Consider the following 26,213-nt stretch of genomic DNA (forward strand, 5'->3'; position numbering starts at 1 on the left):
TCACTTAACCCCTTAAAGACAATCTTTTGGTCCCATATAATGAGACATTTTTAGTGATTGTTGTACATGAGGTCATTTAATAGATTAGCAACTTTATTTCTTGGGTCAACAAAAAAAATTGAAATTTTCTTTCAACAAATAGAGCTGTTTTAACATTACACCATTTATAGTACATGTTATACTTATTTAGTTTATTAGAGGTAAATTGTATGAAAAGTTAAAAAAAAATTGAATGCCAGTATAGCAGGGTATCCAGACCACTGAGTAATGAATAATAACAAATGGAAACCATTGTAAGTAGAACCTCTGATATGTTGTCTTCCAGCAACCTCAAGTTTAGGGTGCATTCAGACGAATGTATATTGGCCGGGTTTTCACGCCCAGCTGATATACGGCGTCTCTCTCTGCAGGGGGAGGAGGCTGGAAGAGCTAGGAGCAGTGCTCTGAGCTCCCGCCCCCTCTCTGCCTCCTCTACACCCCGTCTCCACCCCACTGCACTATTTGCAATGAGAGGAGGCGGAATGGGGCAGGGCTAAGTTTCGGTAATTAGCTCCACCCCCGTCCCACCTCTCCTCATTGAAAATGGTGCAGGGGGTGGAGAGAAGGCAGAGAGGGGGTGGAAGCTCAGAGCACTGCTCCCGCCTCTTCCAGCCTCCTCCCCCTGCAGAGAGAGACGCCGGATATCGGCCAGGGCGTGAAAACACAGCCGATATACGTTCGTCTGAATGCACCCTTATAGTGTAGCATATAGTTAGGGTGGTTTCACACAGACAATAAAATCGCGCAATTTTCACGTGATGCGAGAGTGAGTAAAAAAGGCAGATTTATGAAACCAATGATTTCAATTGTTGCCTTCCCATCTGTGATGTTTTCACTGATGCAATGTTGCAAGACCACAAAATCACAACATGCTCTATTTTTCTGCGATGTGTGATTTTTAATTAATTTATTTATTATCACCCATGTTTCCCTATGGAGCCTCCTTTTTATCACATTGCAACACACAAACTTGCATTGCGATGAAATTTTAATATAAGAAAGTCCCACTGACTTTGGTGCATCTGCACCAAAATTAAGGCATAATGCACACGGCGTTTTACTGCAGCTATTAGGTTCTATTGAAATTACCCGCAGCATGTCCTATTTGCTGCGGGTATACGCGGGGACGGCTTCCATTGTAGTCAATGGAAGCCACCCGTCATGCTATACTTCCGCTGTAGCACAGTGGAAGTATAGCAAGAATACGTGCCCCGTCCACTGCCGGCTGCGTCATATGACACTGCCGGTACGTCATGCGCTGTACTGCGCATGCGTGTCGGAGCGTCATGCGGAACTTTGGGCAGCGAATCCGGAGGTAAGTTTGGGGTCTTTGGGGGGGGGGGCACCATGACGGACTCCGCTGCGGTATTCCGCTTGCGGAGCCCATCATGGCCATGTGCATAAGGCCTTAGTGTGGATCTCATTCATGATCTTGGCCCAGATGCACAGCAGAAATCTTGTTTTATGAGTGAAACTCAAGCATAGGGTCAACAATTTTTTCTGCTGTAAGTGAATAGGGTTTGCTAATATAGTGATCATTAGCGCTAATGTAATCGCACCCTAAGGGACCTTTCACATTGGGTGGGATTACATGGCAGGACGCAGCCAAATCCACAGCAGCAGAATTCCATACCAAAATCTGCAGGTCTAAGGCCGGCTGCACACGGCAGAGCTGGATCCCGCCTGGGGTTCCCACTGCGGATTCCAGCTCTGACCCTGGCCAGCAACCCCGCGTGCTTGCTTTTGCTGTACTGCAGTTGACCATGGACGCTCGCCGTCAGTCATGCACAGTACAGATTTTTTTTTTAAATGTTTGTTTTTCCCGCACTGTCGCTAGACGATGATATGGGTACCTGCAGCCTCCGTCAATTGCGGTTGGGCTGCATGTCGGATGGCTTCTATTGACCATCAATGGAAGCCATCTGTGTGGAGTCCACAGCAAAATAGAGCATGCTGCGATTTTTTTCCATGCTTTTAGAAATCGCAATTAGTTTCTGTGAGTGTGAAGAAAAAAGCGAGTTTACATACCTTTCAAAGCATGCGATTTGCTACAGATCCTCTGCCACGGTAAAAATCTGGTCGTGTGAAGCTGGTCTAACTGGGGATTTTGAAGTAGAGTTGCAGGCAAATTTTACGCCATTTTTAATTCCGCATCGAAATCCACACTTCATCTGCAAATTTCAGTGCAGAATTTACCGCAGCTTGCGGTGTGTCTTGTTGCCTATTCCATCCTGTGTGAAAGGGGCCAAAGCGTATGTTTACATGTTTAGGATTCACAGCATCAAATATGGACCAAATCCTGCAGATTTTGACAAGGATTCATTGTGGACTTTATCCTTTCATTTAAAGGAGTGAAATCCAAGGTGAAAATCTACACATTGTCCGATCTTCGGGCATTCCCTTGAAACGCATCGCCCATTGTCTTTTTAAATGGGTCTGGCAAGAGCTTCGCACAGCAAGTGCGATGCAAGGTTTCCTATTAAAAACAATATCAATATTGCGCTCACACGTGTGAAATTAGCCTATGAGTATATGCACATGGACGATTTAAAAGTTACGCCTGTGTGCTGTTCGATGTGCTGAATATCACATATTGACATATACTATTCTCGTCCAAAAATTGGACAAGAATAGGGCATGCTGTGATTTTTTTCAGTCCAAGTACTCTAAGTTTACATGCTGGTTTAAAATCTGCAGCACAGGTCAATTTACACAGTGTGAAAGAAGCCTAAGCTAGTGATGAATTAGACACTGGAAAACTGAGGCACTAGAAGTCCCAGCATGATCTAGCAATCAATTAATACCAGGGACAGTGTAACATGGACCCGGGGCTGTATGCAGATTTAAAGTTTTTCAATGATTTAATTTGTACTGCATAGATATAACAATAGAGATAAGATTGCTATATAGATATGATAACAGAACCAAGCTTACTACGTAAACACGTACCAGAACCACTATTCTGTCTGGCACAAAGGAATGGAAAGCCTATGTAATGAAAGACATCCAGATAGAATCTATGGATAAAGAGGTTGGGCTCCCAACTTTGTAGAAAATTTGTAGAAAGTTTTAATACTTCTACAAAGATATAAGCAGTTGTGCAGTGAAAGCATCCAGGTTCCAGTTTTAATTTTTCAGAGGTTCTTTTTACTGCACTAGGTTTGATGAATCTCTCTCAATTGTGTCCAAAGAGCTTTATAAACCAGTAAATCAACTTTATTGCTCTGCGTTATCCCCGCTTTCTACTTCTTGTTTCAGGTATATAACTTGTCAGCCAGAGAAGCTCTGAGATGCCTTTTGGAAGGGGGTGCTCACTTGTCTACTGTAAACTCTATGCTCAAACTTTTTGACTATAGCCCTGGTGTCATATTCGATATTTACTGATCCCCCTGAAAGTGTTAATCACCAAAGAAGCAATATCATTAAAAATGCCACACCCAAATCTTTCCTGTTACTCACTCAGCTGTTCCTTCTTGCTTCTCATATGGCCCTGGTGGCTGAGTCAGGGAAGGATCTCATTCCCTCTGCAGAGCACAGACTGTGAGGTTAAAGGCCGGCTACACAGGAAGGCTTCACAGACTGAAAAGCAGAACTGCATTTACTATAATAACAGAAATGACACATTGAAATACTGCAGTAATAAAACACAGCGGTACTTTCTCATGGCTAATGATTGCAAAAGTAAGGCTGTGAATAATGGAGAGACACAAAGTCATCTTACGGATGTCCAGTCCGCTCTGCGCTATGTGTTATATCTGTAGACTGGAGGCCTAGAAAACAGTGCAGCAATGGAAGAAAAGGCACTCCTGTAATGGAATTGAAATGCTTGCCGCAGAGTATGGTAACACTCAGGGGTGTAGCTATAGGGGATGCAGGGGTAGCAGTTGCCACTGGGCCCTAGAGCCTTAGGGGGCCCAGAGGCACCTCCCTCACATAAGACAACACCAGTATTATAAACAGCACGATAAGTAGGGGGCCCTCTTACAGATTTTGCATCAGGGCCCAAGAGCTTCTAGTTACGCCTCTGGTAACAGTAATGCCAGTATACTGCCCAAGTGAGGTGGCATACAAAGAGAGGGCTGCCCAGGGCTTCATTCACCAAGTACAGTGCAGACAGGAATGGAAGGGATACTCGTCACAATTAATCATATTCCAGATTTCTTTCTCAAACCAGAATAGAAAATAGAAAATCTGGAACTGCTTGCTTACTGGTCCGAGCAGACTCGGGGGTGATGGCGGGGGTGTGTGTGTGAGAGAGATCTCTCCCCCCCCCCCCCCCCATCCCGAGCCTGCTCGGACCAGTAAGCAGTTACTCAGGAAGAGCGATGCTCGCTCAAGTAACTGCTTTATCCGGGCAGGCTCACTCATCTCTAGTAATAACTAATTTTAGCACAACTTTCATTTTGTATTTTGCTCTTGAAAATAAAAGCCGCTCTGTGTTTTTAGTATCATACATCTTCCTCTATTTGTGAAACCGCCATCAGACAGAAGAGGAAATGTATCAAGACTGGCATTTCAAATACTGTTCTTAAGGCTTAAACAGACGACCGTGGTTTGTGAAAATCATGCCCACAAAAGGGGATGAAACGAAACCATTGACTTCAATTGTTTCATTTTCACTAGTGGGATTCTTGCGTGTTAAAGGGGTTGTCCCGCGCCGAAACGGGGTTTTTTTTTATTCAATAGGCCCCCCGTTCGGCGCGAGACAAACCCAATGCATGTGTTAAAAAAAAAACAAACGTTTAGTACTTACCCGAATCCCCGCGCTGCGGCGACTTCTTCCTTACCTTAGCAAGATGGCCGCCGGGATCTTCACCCACGATGCACCGAGGGTCTACTCCCATGGTGCACCGTGGGCTCTGTGCGGTCCATTGCCGATTCCAGCCTCCTGATTGGCTGGAATCGGCACACGTGACGGGGCGGAGCTACGTGATGACGCGTAGAAGGGGGCGGAGCCAGAACTCCGCTCGTGCCGAGACCCAAGAGAAGGGAGAAGACCCTTCTGCGCAAGCGCGTCTAATCGGGAGATTAGACGCTGAAATTAGACGGCACCATGGAGACGGGGACGCTAGCAACGGAACAGGTAAGTGAATAACTTCTGTATGGCTCATATTTAATGCACGATGTATATTACAAAGTGCATTAATATGGCCATACAGAAGTGCTTACCCCCCACTTGCTTTCTCGGGACAACCCCTTTAATTCTATGCACAGACAAAGATAGGGCAGGACCTATCTTACTGCTTTTTTTTTTTACCCATGCACAATACATGAAATTTGAATGTTAAGAAAAAAAAGGATTTTGACTGGCTCATGTGTTAATATGCTCCGCAGCAACAAGCGTATTCCCACATGCGGACATCTGTTTTAGCCCTTACAGGGAGAGGCACACAGCTTGTCTTGCATTGGGCACATCTCGCCCTCTTCACAGAAATGTATGTCGGATCTGACCTGGCATTCATTTCTGGCATAATTTACGCCAGTTTTACATAGATTTGTCGATCTGGGGCAGCCACGTCCCCTGCTGACAAGCTTCGCCAACTTTTTACTAGCGCAAAAAGGCTTCATGAATGTCTTCCATAATCTTTTTTTACCCAAAAAACAGCAGGGGAATCTCATATGCCTCTTAAAGGATGGCTGAATTTTTCACAGGTTTTTTTCTGCTGTTTTTTAGTCACACATGTTTTCTCTTTGAGATTTCTTTCCTAAAGAGAAACCTATGAAAAAATGTCAGAAAAAAACATCAAACCAAGAGTGATTTGCAAATAACACCATGGACTTAAAAACAGCAAAATTGAGAAAAGCACCACTACAAAAAAATGTTTGTAAGGCATTTGATATTTTACGAGTGACCTGTAGCAAACATCTGGACACATTGCCTTTTGCCTCAAAAAAGGCTTCTGCATCAAAAAATAAAAAAACGGCGTTTTGCAAAAAAGACCGTGTGAAACCAACCTACAGACTCTTTCACGCGGCGTTACTTCCTGCCATTTTCAATTGCATGAAAAAAACACTTTAAGGCTGGATTCACACGGGGCGTAATTGCCGTGCAATTTCCGTGCAGACTTTCTGCACGGAAATTCCGCCTGTGACTATAATCCTGGGATGAGCCAGCGAAGTGGACGAGATTTACAAAAAGATTTGCATTGCGGCCAAGCCGTGCTGAAATTGACATGCCGTGTGGAATTCAAAGATGTGGCATGTCAATTCTTTCCCCGTTTCTGCGGTGGTCTCTCTCTTCTCTATGGGGAGAGATGGCAACAGCAGAATGCAGGCCGTGATGCCGCTCCAAAACCGGCGGCCTTGCATTTCTCCTGCGGAAATCTTGCGGTGTTTCCATGCGGTAATTCCGCAAGATTTCATTCCCGCGTTAACCCAATCTTACAACTGTGAGGGTTTTTTTATACATGTTTTTCTGGCGATGTTTTGTTTTTTGTTTTTTAAAGATGTTGTAGATCTACACATCTATATGCCTTGCACCATCTGGGACCTTACACACATGCAGAATATTTCTGAAAGACGTACCTAAAGGGCTTCCTCAGATGGGCGTGATTTCAATTGTTTCATTTTCACTAGTGGGATTCTCGCCCATTAATAGTACGGGCGAGAAAAAATAGGGCTATCTTCCCGCAGTTTTTTTTTTTTCAAACTCCTGCGCTATGGTGTGGAGTTTGAGCCAGCCTGGAAGGGAAAAAGGAACCTTTTCCTGTGCAACTACTCTCCGTAGCAGCAAGCTGAGTTGCGCATATGGCCGTGTAAGCAGGTGGGTAATGGAGCAGAAATCTGCAGCGGCAGATTAAGCTGAGCCTTTAGGTGTGTATTGCAGAAATATTCTGCATGTGTGAAAGATCCCTAAACATGTTCAATGTTTATCTGTTGCTGGCTAAGGAACAAAACAGCTTGCAGCAAATGTGATAATCGGGACCTTTAGGCCTCCTTCCCACGAACGGATTTCCGCCGCGTAATTCGCGGCGAAAATCCGCTGCGTTGCCCGCAGCTATTAGGTTCTATTGAACCTAATAGCACAATGCTCACGATGCGTAATTCCACCGCGGAATTACGCACCGCGATTTCTCCCGTCCTCACCCGCAGCATGCTCTATTTTCTGCGGGTGAGGACGGGCTGTACGCACTGACGGCTTCCATTGCAGTCAATGGAAGCCGTCCATTCACGCTATCTCCCGCTGTAACCAGCGGGAGATAGCGTGAAAAAACGCTTTCCCGCCCACCGCCGAGCGTCATATGACGCCAAATGACGCGGTCCGGCCGCGTCACGTGACACGGCCGGCCGTGCACGTGACACGGCTGGTGACGTGAGGGCGGTGGGCGGTGACGGGCGGTGACGCGCGGCGGTGGGCGGGGAAGCGATTTCACGCTATCTCCCGCAGGTAAGTATAGGGGCTCTGGGGGGCGCCGTGACGGGCTTCGCAGCGGAATATTACGCTGCGGAGCCCGTCACGCTCGTGGGAAGGAGGCCTTACAAAAGTATTAAATGTGGGTGTGCTAATCTTCTGGATAACTGAACCTTTGTATATGTGGTCACGGCTGCAAACAAAGTAATGGCTATAAATCTACTAAGAAAAGCACAGGCTGCTGAAGAAACACTGATAAGAGGCTGGCAGTATTTTAGTGAAACATGTCTGTGCAAGAAATGTAATGGGCATATCCAACTAGTCCTCAAAATGTGGATAAAGAAATATTCTGCAAACATCAAAGGAAAACCCTATTGCAGAGCAACCTGATGTAGAGAAATGTAAATTAAATGATATTAGAATTTGTATTTCAAAACGTGTCAGTAAGGGCTTGGGGGTCAAAAACGGTATCTTTTCTCCTTAGGGAGAGCACCTAGATGGCGAGTGAGGAGATTCAAAAGGCCACTTATGCTCCTCTGGGTAATATGCAAATAAGGGAGATGGAATAATATCTCCACAGTGCAACCTACTGACAGGCAACATTCCTTCAAGCCAAAGTTAGACTGTTTATACAAGCCTTGTAACAATTACTGAGAATGTTAGTTAGGGCTCATTCACACAAGCGCATTCCACGTGCATTAGTGACACGTGAAAAGATAGCAGCTATAGTGCTGTAAAAGATCACGTGAATGGGCTACTTCAAGCTACTTGAAGTAGCCCGTTCACAAAATCTGAGGTGCGTACTTCATGCTTTCAAGGCTCGCATAGGAGCCTAAGGAAAACACGCAGTAAAGATAGGACATGTTTAATATGGCAGAAGAAAGGAGATTTAATCCTTCTATATTACTTGGTAATGTTTTGCCTTGAATACGGGATGAAGTTTTAGGGCTCATGTCCACGGGGAAAAGAAGAATTAAAATCCGCAGCGGATTTTAACTCTTCTCCCGCGCGCGGATCCGCACCCCATAGGGATGCATTGACCACCCGCGGGGTAGATAAATACCCGCGGATCGTCAATAAAAGTGATTTTAAAAAAAATGGAGCATGAAAAAATCTGGACCATGCTCCATTTTCATGCGGGTCTCCCGCGGGGACGGCTCCCGCGGGCTTCTATTGAAGCCTATGGAAGCCGTCCGGATCCGCGGGACACAAAAATCACATTTTACTTACCCGCTCCGGTTCTTCTCTTCGGCGCCGCGCCATCCTCTCTCAGCCGCGGCCGGATCATTTTGCTTCGGCCCGGCGCATGCGCGGGGCACGTCACCGACGTCATCGTGCACATCCGCCGAGCCGAAGAATGAAGATCCGGCCGCGACGAGAGAAGATGACGCCGCCGCGAAGAGAAGAAACGGAGCGGATGGGAGGTGAGTTTATTGTCATTTATTCTCCTTTTCAGCGCTCATGTCCGCGGGGCAGGAGGGACCCGCTGCAGATTCTACATGTAGAATCCGTAGCGGGCCCGATTTTCCCCGTGGACATGAGGCCTTAGGATCCACACTGTAAGGCTACCTTCATGTAGGCAGTAAACGCTGTGAAATTTCCATAGATGGAAACTGTTTACACTACAAGCCATGTGGAGGAGATTTCTTTCACATAGTGCAGAAGTTTTCTGTGACAAAAACTGCTGTGGATTGTAAATTTATTTATGCTGCGGAATGATGTTGCGGACCTCACCACTTGAGATACAAGGGTTGAATTCTACAGCAGTTTGCCAATTAAAAACATGGTCAAATCTGCTCCATTAAAGTGTGGATTTGGCCACAGCAGCTTTTCTGCGGAACTGCTGTGGGTATTCCATTCCAGAATGCCCACAGCGATTGCACTCTGTGAGAAGGCGGCTTAAAAGGACATAGGAAGGTTAGAAAGGATACAAATGTGAGCAGCTGTCTTAATAAAGAGGATTGAAGTAAGAAACAAGACAACTGAAGATGCCCATACACATAAAAATAAAGTAATCAAAACAGGCCGCTATGACAATTTACAGGCAACTATAGTATGTGTATAGGGGCTGTGCAGTCTCTCCTCCTACGGCAGGTGTCAAGGAAAAGAATGACATTTTGCTATGATTTTATGTATTTAAATTATACAAGGACATTACAAAGAGCCAACACTTAATTTTTAAATGCTAAGAACTATACAATGGACCATTGGAAATTATGTGTAGAGGAAAGACAGTGCAATCAAAAATCTAGAAAAGGACTCTATGCAGTTAGAAAAATCGAACCTTTGGAATGCTTGATTAACCCATTAAGGACCAGGCGCGGTAAATATATGGCGCCTGGTCCTAGGCTTAAAACTCTGCCGATAATTACGGCGGCACTTTAAGCCTCCTGTCTCTGCAATCAATCAGAGACAGGATGGGTTATCGGCTGTTAGTAACAGTCAATAACCCAGAGAAGGCAGGAGTGTTTTTTCACCCTTTCTGCCTTTGCACTGTGTACTAGAAAGTGAAAGTGGAAGGGTGTTTTCCACTGTGGGAGCCGGGCGTATCGGCACATCTAGTTAAGCTAATAAAATCACTTTATACCAATCAAGAAGCCACTGTGAGAACACAATATGGGGGACACAGATTGGTTTGGGATCGGCAAAGGTATCCTACAGAGCTGCATCCTCTCTCCCTTCTTCTTTAACCTGCATGCGGAAGTGATCATGCAGAAAATGGACCTAGACAAATTGGAAACATCAACAATCTCCGTTATGAGGAAGACACAACTCTGCTTGCAGAACCAGAAGCGGGTCTGAAGGAGCTATGTAAGATTAAAACTGAAAGTGAAAAAATGGGCCTCTACCTGAATATAAAGAAGACTAAAGCTATGATAACTTTAAAAAATGGCCAAATTCAAATCAAAATCAACGATGAGGTCATAGAATGCATGCGGGACTTCATCTTCTTTGGCTCAAAAACTGACCAGTTTGGAGATTCTATGCCAGAGATGAAATGTGGTATAGCATTAGAACGAAGAACAATGCTAAACATGGACAAAATCTGGAAAAGTAGAGATATCGGTATAGCAACTAAACTGTTACGGCACTCTGACCCCCGAGCGCCAGGTGGGGTGCCCTGAACTTCCCGCACCCCACTGTCCCTGCCTACTTGCCTCGACCCTGGTAAACCCCAGGCAGAGAACTGGACAGCGGTCCCTACACTGGCTAGGGACCTGGGGACTGCAAGATGAACTAACTGATGGGGGACAGAGTGCCGACAGAAAAGGCAGATGGAAAGACCAAACAGGAAATACTGAGCAAGGCAAAGCTGGGAAAGGAAACTGACAAGCAAGCTAGGAAACTGACTGAGCAGAACTGCAGACAGGACTGACTAGTGGCTGACAGAACCAATAACTGGCAGTGAGCTCAGGTCACTCCCAGCTTTATAACTACAAGACTCCGCCTGGGGGCAGAGAGTGGGAGGAGCCAACTCCCCCACTGCTGCATAAGAAAGGTGGAGGAGTGTGGGCGGCACCCTACGGGTGGACATGCCCACGCCGCCGCACACCGGCCGCCACACGTCGCCCGGAGAGCCCCGACGTCAGAGCTCCAGGACGCCGGAGCCAACGCTGCAGCGGCGCGCACTGACCGCGGAACCCTGCGCCGCCCTGCATGGTAACATTACCCCCCCTCTGACGGGGGACCTCCAGGCCCCCGGAAACCCGACCAGGCTTATCCGGAAAACGACGGTGAAAACGCCGTACCAACACAGGAGTGTGAACTTCCTGTGCAGCCACCCAGGAATGGTGTTCAGGCCCAAAACCCTTCCAAGCCACCAAATACTGCAAGGTACCCCGTCGCAGACGAGAATCCAGGATTTCCTGCACCTCATACTTGACCTTGCCCCGGACCAGGGTGGGAGGCGGGGAACCGGAGGTGGGTCTCACCGAAGGGACAAAGAGTTTCAACAAGGACTTGTGGAAAACCCTATGCACTTTCCACGTAGGCGAGTGGGTTAATTACACGCGTAATAGTAAAAGGTCCTACAAAGCGCGGCAAAAGCTTTAAGGACAGGACCTTCAGTCTTAGGTTCCTGGAGGATAGATACATCTTCTGACCCACCTTGTAAGGTTCAGAAACTGAGAGGCTCCTCCCACTGCGCAGCTGCATGCGAGACCTCACTACTTCTAGATTCTTTTGCACCTCCTTCCATACCCCCTGCAGCACATCAGTGGCGACCTCAGCTGCAGGACAGGCAGACGGGGTAGGAAGAGAAGTCAGGAAACGGGGAATGAGACCAGAGTCCACAGCCGCAACCACAACCCCAGGTTCCAGGATATTTTCGGGAGGCAGTGACTCACATTCTGGCACCCCAAAACTCTGCGAGAGGGCATCAGCCTTGACATTCCGCTTAGGGATGGGCTTGTTTGGAATAAGGTCTATCCCACAATCCCACTCTCTGTGAGGAGGCAGGGTCTCTGACAGGCTTTTGGAAAACACATCCCGGACGTCAGACAAGGATTCCGGAATGAGCGCGGTATCTACTGAGCAGAGAGGAAGGGGAGCAAGATGGCTATGGCAGGATGGTCCCCAATGAGTCAGTTCCCGGGTGGTCCAATTGAATTGGGGGTTGTGCAACGCCAACCACGGCATCCCTAGTACCATGTCTACCGACATTTTCTCCATCACCAGGAATGATAGTTCTTCTCAGTGGGAACTCCCCACCGTGAACTGTAACCCTGGGGTTCTCCATCGTACCAAGCCCGTAGCAAGAGGGGTAGCATCAATACTAGTAAAACGAATTGGCGTCTTCAGCGCCACAAATTCAGCCATCAGGGGTCTAACGAAACGCATGCTTATCAGGTTAGCGGCTGCTCCGGAATCAATAAACGCCTGCCCGGGGCGGGAAAAGTTCCGGAATCTAACCTGACAAGGTACCAGAAGTTTAGGAAGTACCTGTAGTCCTAGGCGATCCTCCCTGCAATCGCCTAGGACTTGGAGTCTTTCCGCCAGTTCAGACTGTGAGTGCTGAAGCTTCAGGGGGCAGGTTATCACCCGATGTCCAGCTTTCCCGCAGTAGAGGCAGAGACGATGCAATAAACTAATCCGGTGTCGCTCTTTGGGGTCCAGCGGGTCCACCTCCATTGGCTTGGGAACAGAGACTGGTACGGAAGAAGAGGGAACAGGAAAAACGACCTCCCTAACTCTACGGGCCAGTCTATCTTGCTTCCTAGTCCTGAGCCTCCTATCTGCCTTCACCGCTAGCTCCATAGCCTCCTTTAAGGACCCGGGAACGGGATGGGAAATCAACAGGTCTTTAACCGTGTCCGAGAGGCCCTGCAGAAAAACGTCTTTCAGAGCGCTATCGTTTCATGCAGTATCACCCGCAGAGCGTCTGAAGTTAGAGCAATAATCCTCCACACAAAGCGACCCCTGATGCAATGCCAACAGCCGAGAAACCGCCAACCCCACTCGGTCCGGTTCATCAAAGATACCCCCGAGTTCCTGAAAAAAGGAGTCCACTGACTGTAGGCAGGGGGAACCCTCAGGAATGGAAAAAAGCCCAGGTCTGGGCAGAGCCCCGCCGCAGGGACATTATAAGCCCGACACTCAGGGCCTCCGACCCGGAAGAATGGGGACGCATCCGAAAAAACAAGCGACAAGCTTGTTGGAAAATGAAAAATTTGTTCCTCTACCCAGAGAACACCTCGGGAAGAGGGCACTTGGGTTCTGGACTAGTTGAGGCGTCCGGCCCCTGCGACAACCCCCGCTGCTCCTGGGCTGCCATGCGAGCGGATAAATCCTGGACCACCGGCACCAGGGCTTGCAGCTGGTTCACGAGGGAGCTGATCACCTCCATGGAAAAAACAGTTTAAAGGGCCAGTTATTATGTTACGGCACTCTGACCCCCCCCCCCGAGCACCAGGTGGGGTGCCCTGAACTTCCCACACCCCGCTGTCCCTGCCTACTTGCCACGACCCTGGCTAACCCCATGCAGACAACTGGGCAGCGGTCCCTACACTGGCTAGGGACCTGGCGACTGCAAGATGAACTAACTGACGGGGGACAGAGTGCCGACAGAAAAGACAGATGGAAAGACCAAACAGGAAATACTGAGCAAGGCAAAGCTGGGAAAGGAAACTGACAAGCAAGCTAGGAAACTGACTGAGCGGAACTGCAGACAGGACTGACTAGTGGCTGACAGAACCAATAACTGGCAGTGAGCTCAGGTCACTGCCAGCCTTATAACTACAAGACTCCGCCTGGGGGCGGAGAGTGGGAGGAGCCAACTCCCCCACTGCTGCATAAGAAAGGTGAAGGAGTGCAGGCGGCACCCTACGGGTAGACACGCCCACGCCGCCGCACACCGGCCGCCCCACGTCGCCCGGAGAGCCCCGACGTCAGAGCTCCAGGACACCGGAGCCGACGCCGGAGCGGCGCTCGCTGACCGCGGGACCCTGCGCCACCCTGCATAGTAACATAAACACAGGATAGTGCAAACCATTGTTTTCCCCATAGCCATGTATGGATGTGAAAGCTGGACTGCAAAAAAAAACTGATAAGAGGATTGATGCGTTTTGAGCTGTGGTGCTGGCAAAAGCTGCTGCGTATGCCTTGGAAGGCAAGAGTAACAAACAGAGAAGTCCTGAATTATATAAGACCCGATATATCACTGGAGGGCAAGATGACCAGACTCAGACGTATTTTGGCCATGTACGAGCGAGCAGAGGCGCTAGAAAAATCTATAATGCTTGGACAGATCAGTGGCAAAAGAAGACCTAGCCGCCAAAGGACACAATGGCTGATACTCTCAAAACTGATACTGACATGAATATCACACAATTGAAAGAAGCCGTGGAAAACCGAAAAACATGGAGGGATGTCACCTTTAGGGTCGCCAATGGTTGTGAACGACTAAACAGCCAACAACAACAACATAAGACTGGCTTATGAAAAGGAGAAAATGTCTAACCTAGAGCATACATAGAAGGTGTCCACTACCATCACATAAAAAAATGGACATTTGATGGCGCTCATTGCCCAGAGACAGTTCTCTTTGTTATGGATTAACTACCAGGTTTACACATAACCCACCTTTTCAGATGCGTAATATACTATCTACTGTATAAACCTATTTTCCCATAAATCATTGTATATTAAAGAGTTTAAGTTCAGACTGATTAAAGAGTAAATGAGTTTTCAACGTTTTCTAAAGTATGACAGGTTCTTCTTACCCACTCATTTGCTGCTGTTTCCACTCTGTTTCATGTTTAAGTTATGATTGTCAAGTGGTCTTCCACATTTGTCTGCTGCACTATTGTTTGCCATTCACTTTCAGACAGGGGGCATGTTGCAAACCTACAATTCTGCCAGCAGTTCACTGTTCTGTACTTTCTTTTCCTCGCTTCCCATGCTGCATTGCTCTGTCTTTAGTCCAATCAGCAGTGAGGCAATATCTGAATGCTCACTCCTCTGCTTTTCCAGGATGATTGTATGAGTCAGGAATTTAGAGACATTCTGGCCAAAAGTGCTGTAACAGCAGGAGAAGGAGAGAAAGTGGAGTTGTTTTACGCAGTGTCTGCAGATCTGTTAACCTGTGAGTGCATGGAAGCTGCCTGTAAGGATAGCCACCCCCATCCCCCCACAGCTAAGGAAATGTCCCAGCATCCCATAAACTACATAATTTCAATATCTAACAACAGGCAGTGGATTGCAGAGGAACTAGAAGGGAGATCCCAAGTGTCCGTCACTTCAAACTTGATTTTCATTTGTAAAACAACAGCATTTTTAATGAAAGTATATTAGAATATTGATGAGACACACACAGCATATTATGTGAGAATAAATTGTCTGAAAAGTCAGTGCACCTTTAACTTTACCTTCTGATATAAAACTAGTCTGGATGGATCTGATGTATCTTCAGGTTTATTGCATTGACTTGTCATTCCACATTTCCAATTATACTTTAGAAGATGCAATCATATAGTAGTGCATTAGGGAGACTATGAGGTCAGCCAAAGGCTGAGACTCATAGTCCACTGTAGCTGGCAGACCCTGAGACTATATACAAGCCTCTGTGTGCCATAGCAACTGATCATGACCCTGCGATTCCACTCTTGAGGGTCTAATGGGTGACAGAGGGAGCCCCCTCCCATTGTCAGTCTTTCACATACTGTTAGGCTTCTAATGCAGCGCCGTCAAAAGAAGTATGGACAGTTGTTAAGCAATTAAGCAATGTAATAGATTGTGTGGAGAGTGAATTTTGGAAAGGAGTCTAAATCATACAGTATAAGAGTGTGTTTCATACAGATTTGATGCAGATTTTACATTGGATCGCAAATGGTGAAATCTGCAGTGAAAACATCCATCGTGGACATTCTTCGCATGTAAAATTTGCACTGCATGTCATTACCCCGCATATTTTTTTCCACAGCATGTGGATGGGATTACTTTAAATCTGATCCACTCAGCTCCTACTGTAAGGGTGTCATATATCAAAACTGTCTAAAAGTAAGACTCACCTTGTTGACCATAGCAACCAATCAGAGCAGAGCTTTCATATCTTAATTTGCTTTGGAAAAAATGAAAGCTGAGCTGTGATTGTTTGTTGTAGTCAACAAAGACAGTCTAAGGCCTTAGTCAGACGGGCGTTTTTTTGCGCGATTTGCGCATGCGCATGCGTCCGGTGATTTTTTAAAACCATTGCTTTGCAATGGTATCGGACACATGAGCGCTTTTTATGCGCTCGTCCGATAAATTATAGAACAGAAATCGCAGATCGCACCTATCTGCGATTCCTGTTCTCTTCTCTATATGCGCTCAATGGGGCCGGCGGCAGCAGCGCCGACCCCATTGAGAACATATAGAAGACAAATCATTCTTCTCTGCCACAGCTGTAACAGCTGTGGCAGAGAAGAACGATGTTTGCCCATTGAATTCAATGGAGCCGGCAACACTGACTCAAGGTCTGACTCACACCCCCTTCACACCCACTGCAGGCCGGCCGCGGGGAACTCCGTCTGCCGGGAGCAGGTGAGTATGTATATTTTTTTTATTTTAACACTTTTCTGGATGAATTGCAGGGAAGGGCTTATATATTTAAGCCCTTCCCGACAATTCATCCCACACTCGCCCGCAGTGCATTGCTTTCAATGGAGCCGCTGTATTGGCGGCTCCATTGAATGCAATGCGCTGGACAGCTCTGGCCCATTTCTAATGAAACGCGGCTAGGTGCAGATTTTCGGGCGATTTTCGGGCACCGGTCATGCGATTTGCGGATGCGCATCCGTCATGCGATCCGCAAATCGTGCGAAAAAACACCCGTCTGACTAAGGCCTAAGACTGGGTTCCCATGGGACAGAATCTCGTGGAATGTCCGCAGCGAGCCAGCGCGGAAATTCCAAGAGATTTCCGCAGTGGAAAGGCATTTCCAAACCTGTGCCATTTGGCTCGGCTTTAAAGCGGCTTTTCAGCCCATAGTCTGCTGCGGAAATCTTTCCCCATAGAGAGAAGAGAGTCCGCAGTGGAGACGGCAATACAATTGACATGTCGCGGATTTGAATTCCACACCACATGTCAGTTTTCGCATGGCTTGTCCACAGCATGTGAACGACATTTTTGCAAATCTCGTCCACTCAGGTTTAGAAATGCATGCGGAAAGTCTACAGCAATTCCGCCCCGTGTAAACCCACCCTCAGTGTTAGACAGTTTTGATAAATAACTTACTGCGTGTATTTTGTGTGTGAAAAAGTTACATTTTCATATTGTTATTGTGCAGAAGCATGTAAAGAGCAGAAGCAGGTGCAAAGAGCATAAACTTTCAGAGTTCAAGTGTGGTACAGTTCTTGGAAGGCACAGACCAGACAGCAATGCAAAGCAGCTTCTGCAGTGTTGTGCTATAAGGGATGAATGTGGTCCTTCCACAGTGTTGTCGTTGGTGAAAATTTCTACAATTGCCTCTTTCATGACTGATACCATGTGGAAGGACAGTTTTATTTGTGAAGAAATATGTATCTTTGCTTTATATTACTTGTCACGGTAAGAGGGTTTACGGGTCCAACAGTCACCAACCTGTGACATATGGTACACATGCCAGGCAGACCGCAGGGTCGACTTATTTCTAGCTGCCTGGATCATGCACTTGTACAAGATGGAGCCTAAATCGCACCCTGCAAGGTCTAGCATGCCCTAACCCACTTTGCTGCCACCACTGACTTTTCTGAAAGGTATGTCAGCCACATCAGTTTTCACTAACCCACACAGAAATAACACACTTCAGGGTTATGATATGCTTAAAATGCTCAAGAAGGAATTACGTTTTTAAAGCTATATTCCAAAAATGGTTGGCAGTGCTTAGATAAAAAATATACAAAAGGAGATATTTACAAAAGGAGCATACAAATACACAGAAAACAGCATAAAAAGAAAAAGGAATAAAATAGTAGATAATACCAGTCTTTGAAGTTGTTTCAAAAAGTCCTGGGCGAGGAGGACGTGGGAAGGCGGAGAGCCTGCATTTACATGCAATTTCTGGGTCTGACAATTTGGGAAGGGGGTCCTCCTTAATTTTAAAGCCTTCTTTGAGTGGCACCTCAACCTCTCCTTGTGAGATCATCGATGGTCTGGATGAGTATGTATGCAAGTCTTCCGGATGGAAACCCAATTTAACAGTTCGGCCATATTTCTCCAGGAAGCACTCCAATAAGGAAGCTATGGCTGCCATATTTTATATCATGAATTTACCTACATGTGGATACCAAACATGATATGCGACAGATGAATAGCTTCAAAGATATGCAATTTTGTAGGTTCTTTCATAGAGTTTGACTCAATCCTCTCCACACTTCCTGTTATGCCATCTTTAGTAACAGAGATAACATCACTTATAGGGGTTGTCCCGCGATAGCAAGTGGGATTAAGCACTTCTGTATGGCCATATTAATGCACTTTGTAATATACATCGTGCATTAAATATTGGCCATACAGAAGTTATACACTTACCCCCTCCGGTGCTGGCGTCCCCGTCTCCATGGCGCCGACCAAAGCCGCCGTCTCCCTGGATTAGACGCGCTTGCGCTGAAGGGGCCGCTCCGGTGTGCTCGCGCCGCACAGGTCTTCTGCGCATGCCGGAGCCGGACAGAAGAGGGCAGACTGCGCAAGCGCATCTAATCAAGGCAGAAGGCGGCTTTGGACGGCGCCATGGAGACGGGGATGCCAACACCGGAGGGGTAAGTGTATAACTTCTGTATGGCCAATATTTAATGCATGATGTATATTACAGAAGTGCTTAACCCCACTTGCTATCGCGGGACAACCCCTTTAACAGGAGGCAGTAGACAGTACGTTTGGTGGAAGATAGATCCCTAGTGGCCAGCACTTTGTAATGATTTTTTAGCACAAAAATGTTGTTTTAGGTAAATAAAGTTAGTTATACTTTTGCTAGTTACTTTGGCTATCATTTAAGCACAAGTTCTTTGAAAAGTTAGTGACCATTTAAGCCCTTTAGGACATAAACATATATATTTTTTTATTTTAATTTTGATTTTGTCACAATCAATAGTAACTGCAGCATGTAAGCAGATGACAGGAAGATTGCAAGGTACCAATTAGTTGCCATGATGGCCGGAAGCCTTAGGGTGGGTTCACACGGGGCGTATTCCCGTCGGAAATCTCGCTGTTTGGCCGCAGCAAAAACCACAAGGTGTAAGCCGCGGCGGCTTTGAAGCGGCCCGGCCGCTCGCTTTTCCGTTGCGGCCGGCGCTCCATAGAGGAGAGCACGGCCGCGACGAAAATAAACAAAAAAAAAAAAGTAAATAGACATGCTGCATCTTCTGAAACCGCAGCCGGACTTACTGCAGCGGATTGGCCGTCCCGTGTGGACGAGATTTCTGAGAAATCTCGTCCACATGGCTGGCTAATCCCGAGATTAGCGGCCGCGGGCGGATTTGCCGCGGCGAAATTGTGTGCTGCAAAGCTGCGGCAAATCCGCTGTGTGTGAACCCAGCCTAACAGTGGCCTCCATGTCTGCCATATAACTCAGCCTATGAGACCCCACCTCCTGCAGAGTCTAATACGCTGCTGTCATAGGCTTAGTAGAATGCACTACATAAGTAATGTAGTGTACTATCCTAACATTAAAATGATCAAATTTCCAAGTCCCCTTAGGGGCTAAAAAATAGAGTAAAAAACAGCTTATTACAGTTTAATTTAAAGAGAAAAAAATCCAGTTTAAAAAATACACATTTTTCCACCAAACCCCTTTTTAAATGGATAAAATACCAAAAAAATTGAATAAGTGACACATAATAGGCATTACTGCATTTCTAATGACCCAGACAATGACAAGATTGGTTTTTTTTTTTCTTTCATGGTTAACACTGTAAAAATAATTTTAAAAACTAGTGAAGGAATTGCTATTTTTCTTTTGTTCACTTCTCCAAAAATGCAATAAAAAGCAATCCAAGAGTCACATTTACCTCAAACGGCACCAATAAAAATTACAACACTCCCCGCAAAAAAACAGAACTTCTTGTTGCTCCATTGCCAGAAAAATAAAAATGTTATGGGTCTTACAATGCAGAGATGCAGATTCAATTGTTTTTCTCTAAAAACGTGTTTTCATTGTGCGATGTTGTAAAAAATAAAAAAATCATGTTATTTTTACTGAATAGTGAACACAGTAAAAACGAAAACCAAAAACAATGCCAGAATTTCAGAGTGGAGGGGTTCCATCTCCTTCACAAAAAAATGTACTAAAAGTTATACAGCACATATATATACCCCAGAGTGGGGGCATTAAACACTACAACTCGTCCCCCCAAAAAACAAGCCCTCATGCCAACAAGTTATGTTTTTGCAATGTGACAATGAAAATCACTTGGTTTGTAAAGCAAAAAATAGGTTTCTGACTTAGGGATTAAGATGTAAACCTGTTACAGTGAGATATGCTTTTTCTCTCCCCAGGTTCTAGTCTCCAGAGGAAGTCTTGAACCAACTTTCTGGAGGTTGCAGGCAACTCATTTAATTGGCAGAGAAAAAGAAATATTCATGATGGGCACAAGGAGACCAATGATCCGAACTCCCTCTGGGAATGGGAGGTACTATGACTCCCATGGAAGTAGTAATGGAAGTACAAGCGACAGTGAAGACAGTAATGGTTCAGTCTATACTCCCCGGGCAGACAGCCGAAGCTACCTGCTCAATGTGAGGCCTGAGAACAGGTGAGTGTTTGCGTTCTTATATGGTAGGTGTGTACAGGTTTTCAGATCTTGAAAATGATGATGTACTGGAACTAAGTATATTAGAAAGTTGCAGAAGTTTACATTACATAATGATTAGAGGGTTTGTCCCAAGTTATGAAGGTGTCCTCTATCTGATATGTGGATAAAGGCACTTACACTTATATGTATTATAACTAGGCACTATAACTGTGTAAGCTTTTCTTCACGCATAGTTTTTTGTGACTTTTTTTGCATGTTTTTCCATCCTTATAAAGACATCTATAGGAAAATGTATAAAATATACCACACCATGAGCATGTACTTAAAAGAGTCACTGACTAAAAAAAAAGTGAAGAAAATCACCACAAAAATGCACTGCTGGTAGTGAGTTTAATATTTACATTTGATTGACCGTATGTCAACGTCTGGTCACAACATTTTTGGCAAAAGAACTCTGGAAAAAAAACAAAGAAAATGCTGCCAAAAATGTTTCATTTTTCCAAAAACACTAAGTGTAAAACCAATAGTTCTTGGTTAAGAGTAATATATGTTCTTGGTAATCATATGCCAATCTTTATAATTATGTTGGTGTTCTGAGTTGTGTTGATTGCAGTAACAGACAGATTACAAATATCTATTGACAGTCACACGGGAACAACTGCTCCCGGTCAAGATGATAGAGGATATGTCTGTACATGTGATGGGTTGTCAATGTGTTCAGTGCTTGCTGTGAAATATTTACTTGTCCCCATGAATACTCTGTTACATAGGGATAAAAAGACTGAAGCATGTGTTGTACTCATGTTGTAATGCTTCTAATGCATGACCATTACTAACGTCTTTAATTTTAGTTTATTCAGAATCAGAAGCGAATCCTGGGTTTTATTTTAATGGGTGGAAAACTTTAGCTATGGCCATGTCTACTGGATAATATCCATCTTGGGCAAAGAAGCCCCCACCCCTCCTGAATGTTACATATAAAGGAAAGTTAGAGTCTTGAAGAAAGGAATATGTAGGGGTATGTGAGAAAATTCGCTTCTAGGCAGCTTAGTGATTGTCCCGCGGCAGCAAGTGGGTCTATACACTTCTGTATGGCCATATTAATGCACTTTGTAATGTACATTGTGCATTATGAGCCATACAGAAGTTATCAAAAGTTTTTCACTTACCTGCTCCGTTGCTGGCGTCCTCGTCTCCATGGTTGCCGTCTAATTTTCGCCGTCTAATGGCCAAATTAGACGCGCTTGCGCAGTCCGTGTCTTCTGCTGTCTTCAATGGGGCCGCTCGTGCAGAATGCCGGCTCCGTGTAGCTCCGCCGCGTCACGTGCCGATTCCAGCCAATCAGGAGGCTGGAATCGGCAATGGACCGCACAGAAGCCCTGCGGTCCACAGAGAGAGAGGATCCCGGCGGCCATCTTCAGCAGGTGAGTATGAAGACGCCGGACCGCCGGGATTCGGGTAAGTACTACCCGGTTTGTTTTTTTAACCCCTGCATCGGGGTTGTCTCGCGCCGAACGGGGGGGGGGGGGGTTAAAAAAAAAACCCGTTTCGGCGCGGGACAACCCCTTTAAGCCCTCCCAGGGCTTCTTGATTAGAGAGGGCCTGAAATACCCGAAAGCCTCATCACTGAACTGTAGCATTCTGTTTACATCTCTGTTAGAGACTTCGTTCAGAGCCTCTTAAGCAGATCCGACACAAAATCTGGACAAAATAGCATTGCATTGTCCTGTAAATTGCCAGACAACTTGCATAACAGATTTGAAAGCAGCCATTCCTCCACGAATGCAAGTGCAATAAAAACAGAGACATAGTGCCTTACAGTTATAGAGCCAACAGAAGGCAATAGTTCCACCTTTGTACCCCTGCAAGGTAATAGTGCTCCAACAAGGAAATAGTGTCCCCTTTGTGCCCCCACAAGGTAAAAGTGTCCCCTTTGTGTCCCCATAAGGTAATAATGCCTACTCTGTGCCCCCACAAGGTAAAAGTGTCCCCTTAGTGCTCCAGAGTTTTAGTTTCCCCACAAAGTAATAATATTTTCTTTGTGCCCCACAAGTCCTTCTTGTGCACATAATTATTTGTTTAATGTGCAACTTATTTCCTTCACGGGTCTGTGGTAGGGTCTTGTCTATTTCAATGAATCCTTCTCCCCGACTCTATCTTCTCCTTTCCGGCACCTCAATACATTAGAAGTAGAGATGAGCGAGTATACTCGCTAAAGCACATTACTCGAGCGAGTAGTGCCTTAGCCGAGTATCTCTCCGCTCGTCTCTAAAGATTTGGGGGACGGCACCGGTGACAGGTGAGTTGCGGCAAGGAGCGGGGGGGGGGGGGGAGAGAGAGAGAGATCTCCCCTCCGTTCCTCGCCGCTCTCCCCGAATCTTTAGAGACGAACGGGGAGATACTCGGCTAAGGCACTACTCGCTCGAGTAATGTGCCTTAGCGAGTATACTCGCTCATCTCTAATTAGAAGGAAGGATGCAGACCTGAAGAGGAAGATTTATAAAGTTGCACAAGAAGCTGCTGCACTGAGGAAAGAAGAAAATTGTAAAACAAGTAACAATTGGGTCCGCCTTAGTGTGGCAAGAGCAGCCTGCGTTTCTTCTTGCTTATGGGACCAGTTACAGTTGTGATTGCTGCGTCTCTTATAGATACACCATTCTGGCCGGGTAGACCTGAGGGGAGGCAATTGCCCCCATTGTTGCCACCCCATGTCATTCAAGTCAACTTATTGTCCACTGAGGGGTTTCAGTCTGTCATTCTATCATGTCTATTGAACACATGCTTATGGTAAAGTTAACAGTGTCTTTGGTTACTTGAGGTGAAAGATTTAGAAATAGCAAATGTTCTGTCAGGTCTGGCAGCTAAAAGGGAAAAGAACAAACTTGCAACAGTGCCAAGTAAAGGGTCTAGGTTAAATTACAAATTCAGTCCCAGCTCTGGAGAAACTCTCCATACTTCATCTTCATTGCTATATGTCCCTCTTCTTAGGTTAGCAGCTCCCCTTACCACTTCCAAATTCTCATCTTGAGGCCTCAGTGCTCTTTAATATAAATCATGCTGATGAAGTGAGAATGTTATTCTACCTTCTGTCACTATTAGATTGCTATGTGAAAGCTGACTGTCAATCTGTCAGTAAATAGAGGGTGGTTGATTTAATGTATACTATTTTATAGATTTTTCATTAAAACATGTAAATATGTGAAACTTTGTAATATAGTTTATTAAAGGAAAATCACATCTTCCTCACCATCCTGCAGCCTAAAGTGCTACTTTCCATGCTGGGTCTCTGTAAAGCCAGCAGCACACGGGCGATCCGGATTCCGTATACAGGAGCCCACAGCAGAATCCAGCTCTGCCCCTGGGTGGCGACCCTGTGTACCTCTCATTATCCGTATTGCAAATGACCGCAGACTCTCGCCGTCGGTCATGCGCAGTACAGATTTTTTTTCTTAATCTTTGTTTTTCCTGCACCATCACTAGGAAGACGTCCGCACAGAGTCCGCAGCAAGATAGCGCATGCTGCAATTTGTTTCTGCAAGATTTTTTTTTTTTTACATATTTTCATCGCATGTCTTTTGCTGCAGATCCTCCGTGTGGTTGCCGGCAGCGGATTCCACAATGCAAATCTGCCCCTGTGCCACCGGACTAAATGGTCAGATACTTCTTTAGCACTCCCAAAATGGCCAAATCAATAGTAAATCTGTCCCATACTGTGCAAACCTCTCTACTCATGTACTAAATTGCTCTTTCTTCAGCAATACTACATATAAAACTGATGAAATTTCATATGACGCCATGTCTAAAGTGTATCTTCTGTCATTTATGCTTGAGAACCAGCAGATGTCTAATTTACTAAATTGCCTTCATATTGTTATTCATCCACTAATGCTTCTCTGCTTAAATGTCTCCTAAATGTGCCGGTTTTCGCTTGCTGCAGCCGATCCAGTGTCAGTCGGTATTCTCATTACGCACCTGCAAGGTAACATTTTTGCATAATGTTTTAATGTGTATGTTATCGATATAGGTCGAAGTTTGCAAAATCTATACGATTTTGTATCTGAAATAGAACTCCAAATATTTTTGAACATGCTTTGAATTTGAGAATTTTTGGAAGGTTTAAATGGAGCTAGGGGCTGAGTGCATGGATGACAAAGTGACACAAGTTTCCCTCAGTCTTCATCAACATTTCAATCCTTTGAGGGGCACTTTGATTAGGAGTTTTATATTAAGGAAAATTGCATACAGTGCAATTCCTTAACATTTTATCCAAGATACCTTCAAAACAGCTGGCAACTCGAAAGTCACAATATACCTGTATATTATGAAATTAGGGCTCATGTATGTCCATCATATGTCACCTATAGGCCACCTGCAGACGAGCGGAAATTCCGGGCGGGATTTCCCGCGGGATTTCCCGCGGGATTTCCGCCGCTCAAAGCCTGCATAGGATTGCGTTAACAAACGCAATCCTATGCAGACGGCCGCGGTTTGGCCGCGCGAAATGTCGCGCGGCAAACAAACCGCGGCATGTCCTATTTTTGTGCGGGGCTCGCAGAGCCTCGCACAGAAACGTCACTCACGCAGCCGGCGGCTCCGGTCTGCGCATGCGCCAGCTGCCCGGCAGCCGGCACATGAAAGAGCCGGGGCCGCCGGGCGCGGGTGAGTACGCGCTCATCCCTGCAGGCGCTCGGGTCGGGTCCCGCGGCGAGAATTCTCGCCGCCGGATCCGACCCGCTCGTCTGCAGGCGGCCATAGAGTTCGAAGGGCTCATTATTTAACTACATGTGAAAATAAATAATGGATTCTCCAGGATTCTGTGGGAATCTGATATGCTCTATTGTAGGCTGCATTACAAATGCTTTCTCAATGGTCTTGCTGAGTGACTATGTTTGCTGCTGTACAGAGTTTGTGCATACAGCATTGTCATTTGCATGAGTTCATTAGAAGGTTGACCCATTGATGTAACATTAATAATTGCTAAAGCTTTTACTTGATCATTGCCATTTCATACAAATGCTTTCAAACTGCAGCATTATATTATTGTCCAAGGCTGAAGCATAATAATCATTATTCATATTTTATGGATGATTAGGAGAGTATGGATGAATAGAATTGTGAGGTTATTGGTAGAATATGATTGCACCTATTTCCCTACGGGTGCATTCACACGAACGTATATCGGCTCGGTTTTCACGCCGAGCCGATATACGTTGTCCTCGTGTGCAGAGGGGGGAGGATGGAAGAGCCAGGGCCAGGAACTGTGCTCCCGCCCCCTCTCTGCCTCCTCTCCGCCCCTCTGCACTATTTGCAATGAGAGGAGGCAGGACGGGGGCGGGGCTAAGGTTCGGGAATTAGCCCCGCCCCCGTCTCGCCTCTTCCCATTGCAAATAGTGCAGAGGGGCGGAGAGGAGGCAGAGAGGGGGCGGGAGCACAGTTCCTGGCCCTGGCTCTTCCATCCTCCCCCCTCTGCACACGAGGACAACGTATATCGGCTCGGCGTGAAAACCGAGCCGATATACGTTCGTGTGAATGCACCATACAGGCCAGGAAAACATTTTTATTGAAGCATTTATCAGCAGGATTGGACATCAATATCAGATTGGTGGGTGTCTGACCCC

At 46.0% G+C, this 26,213-nt stretch overlaps 1 protein-coding gene across 2 annotated transcripts in view; it reads left to right on the forward strand.

Annotated features, from left to right (window-relative positions):
- Positions 1-26,213, forward strand: part of ALPK3 (alpha kinase 3) — a 108,579-nt gene that overhangs the window by 11,949 nt on the left and 70,417 nt on the right. The window contains exons 2-3 of one of the 2 annotated variants that reach the window (XM_066592277.1): positions 20,339-20,595; positions 24,533-24,574. In XM_066592277.1, coding sequence (XP_066448374.1) covers positions 20,423-20,595; positions 24,533-24,574 — 215 coding nt within the window. In that variant the 5' untranslated portion in view covers positions 20,339-20,422. The remainder of the gene's footprint in view (positions 1-20,338; positions 20,596-24,532; positions 24,575-26,213) is intronic. The other variant, XM_066592278.1, reaches the window with a different exon arrangement.

Source organism: Eleutherodactylus coqui, chromosome 2 (assembly GCF_035609145.1).
Source record: "Eleutherodactylus coqui strain aEleCoq1 chromosome 2, aEleCoq1.hap1, whole genome shotgun sequence".
Classification (NCBI taxonomy): Eukaryota; Metazoa; Chordata; class Amphibia; order Anura; family Eleutherodactylidae; genus Eleutherodactylus; species Eleutherodactylus coqui.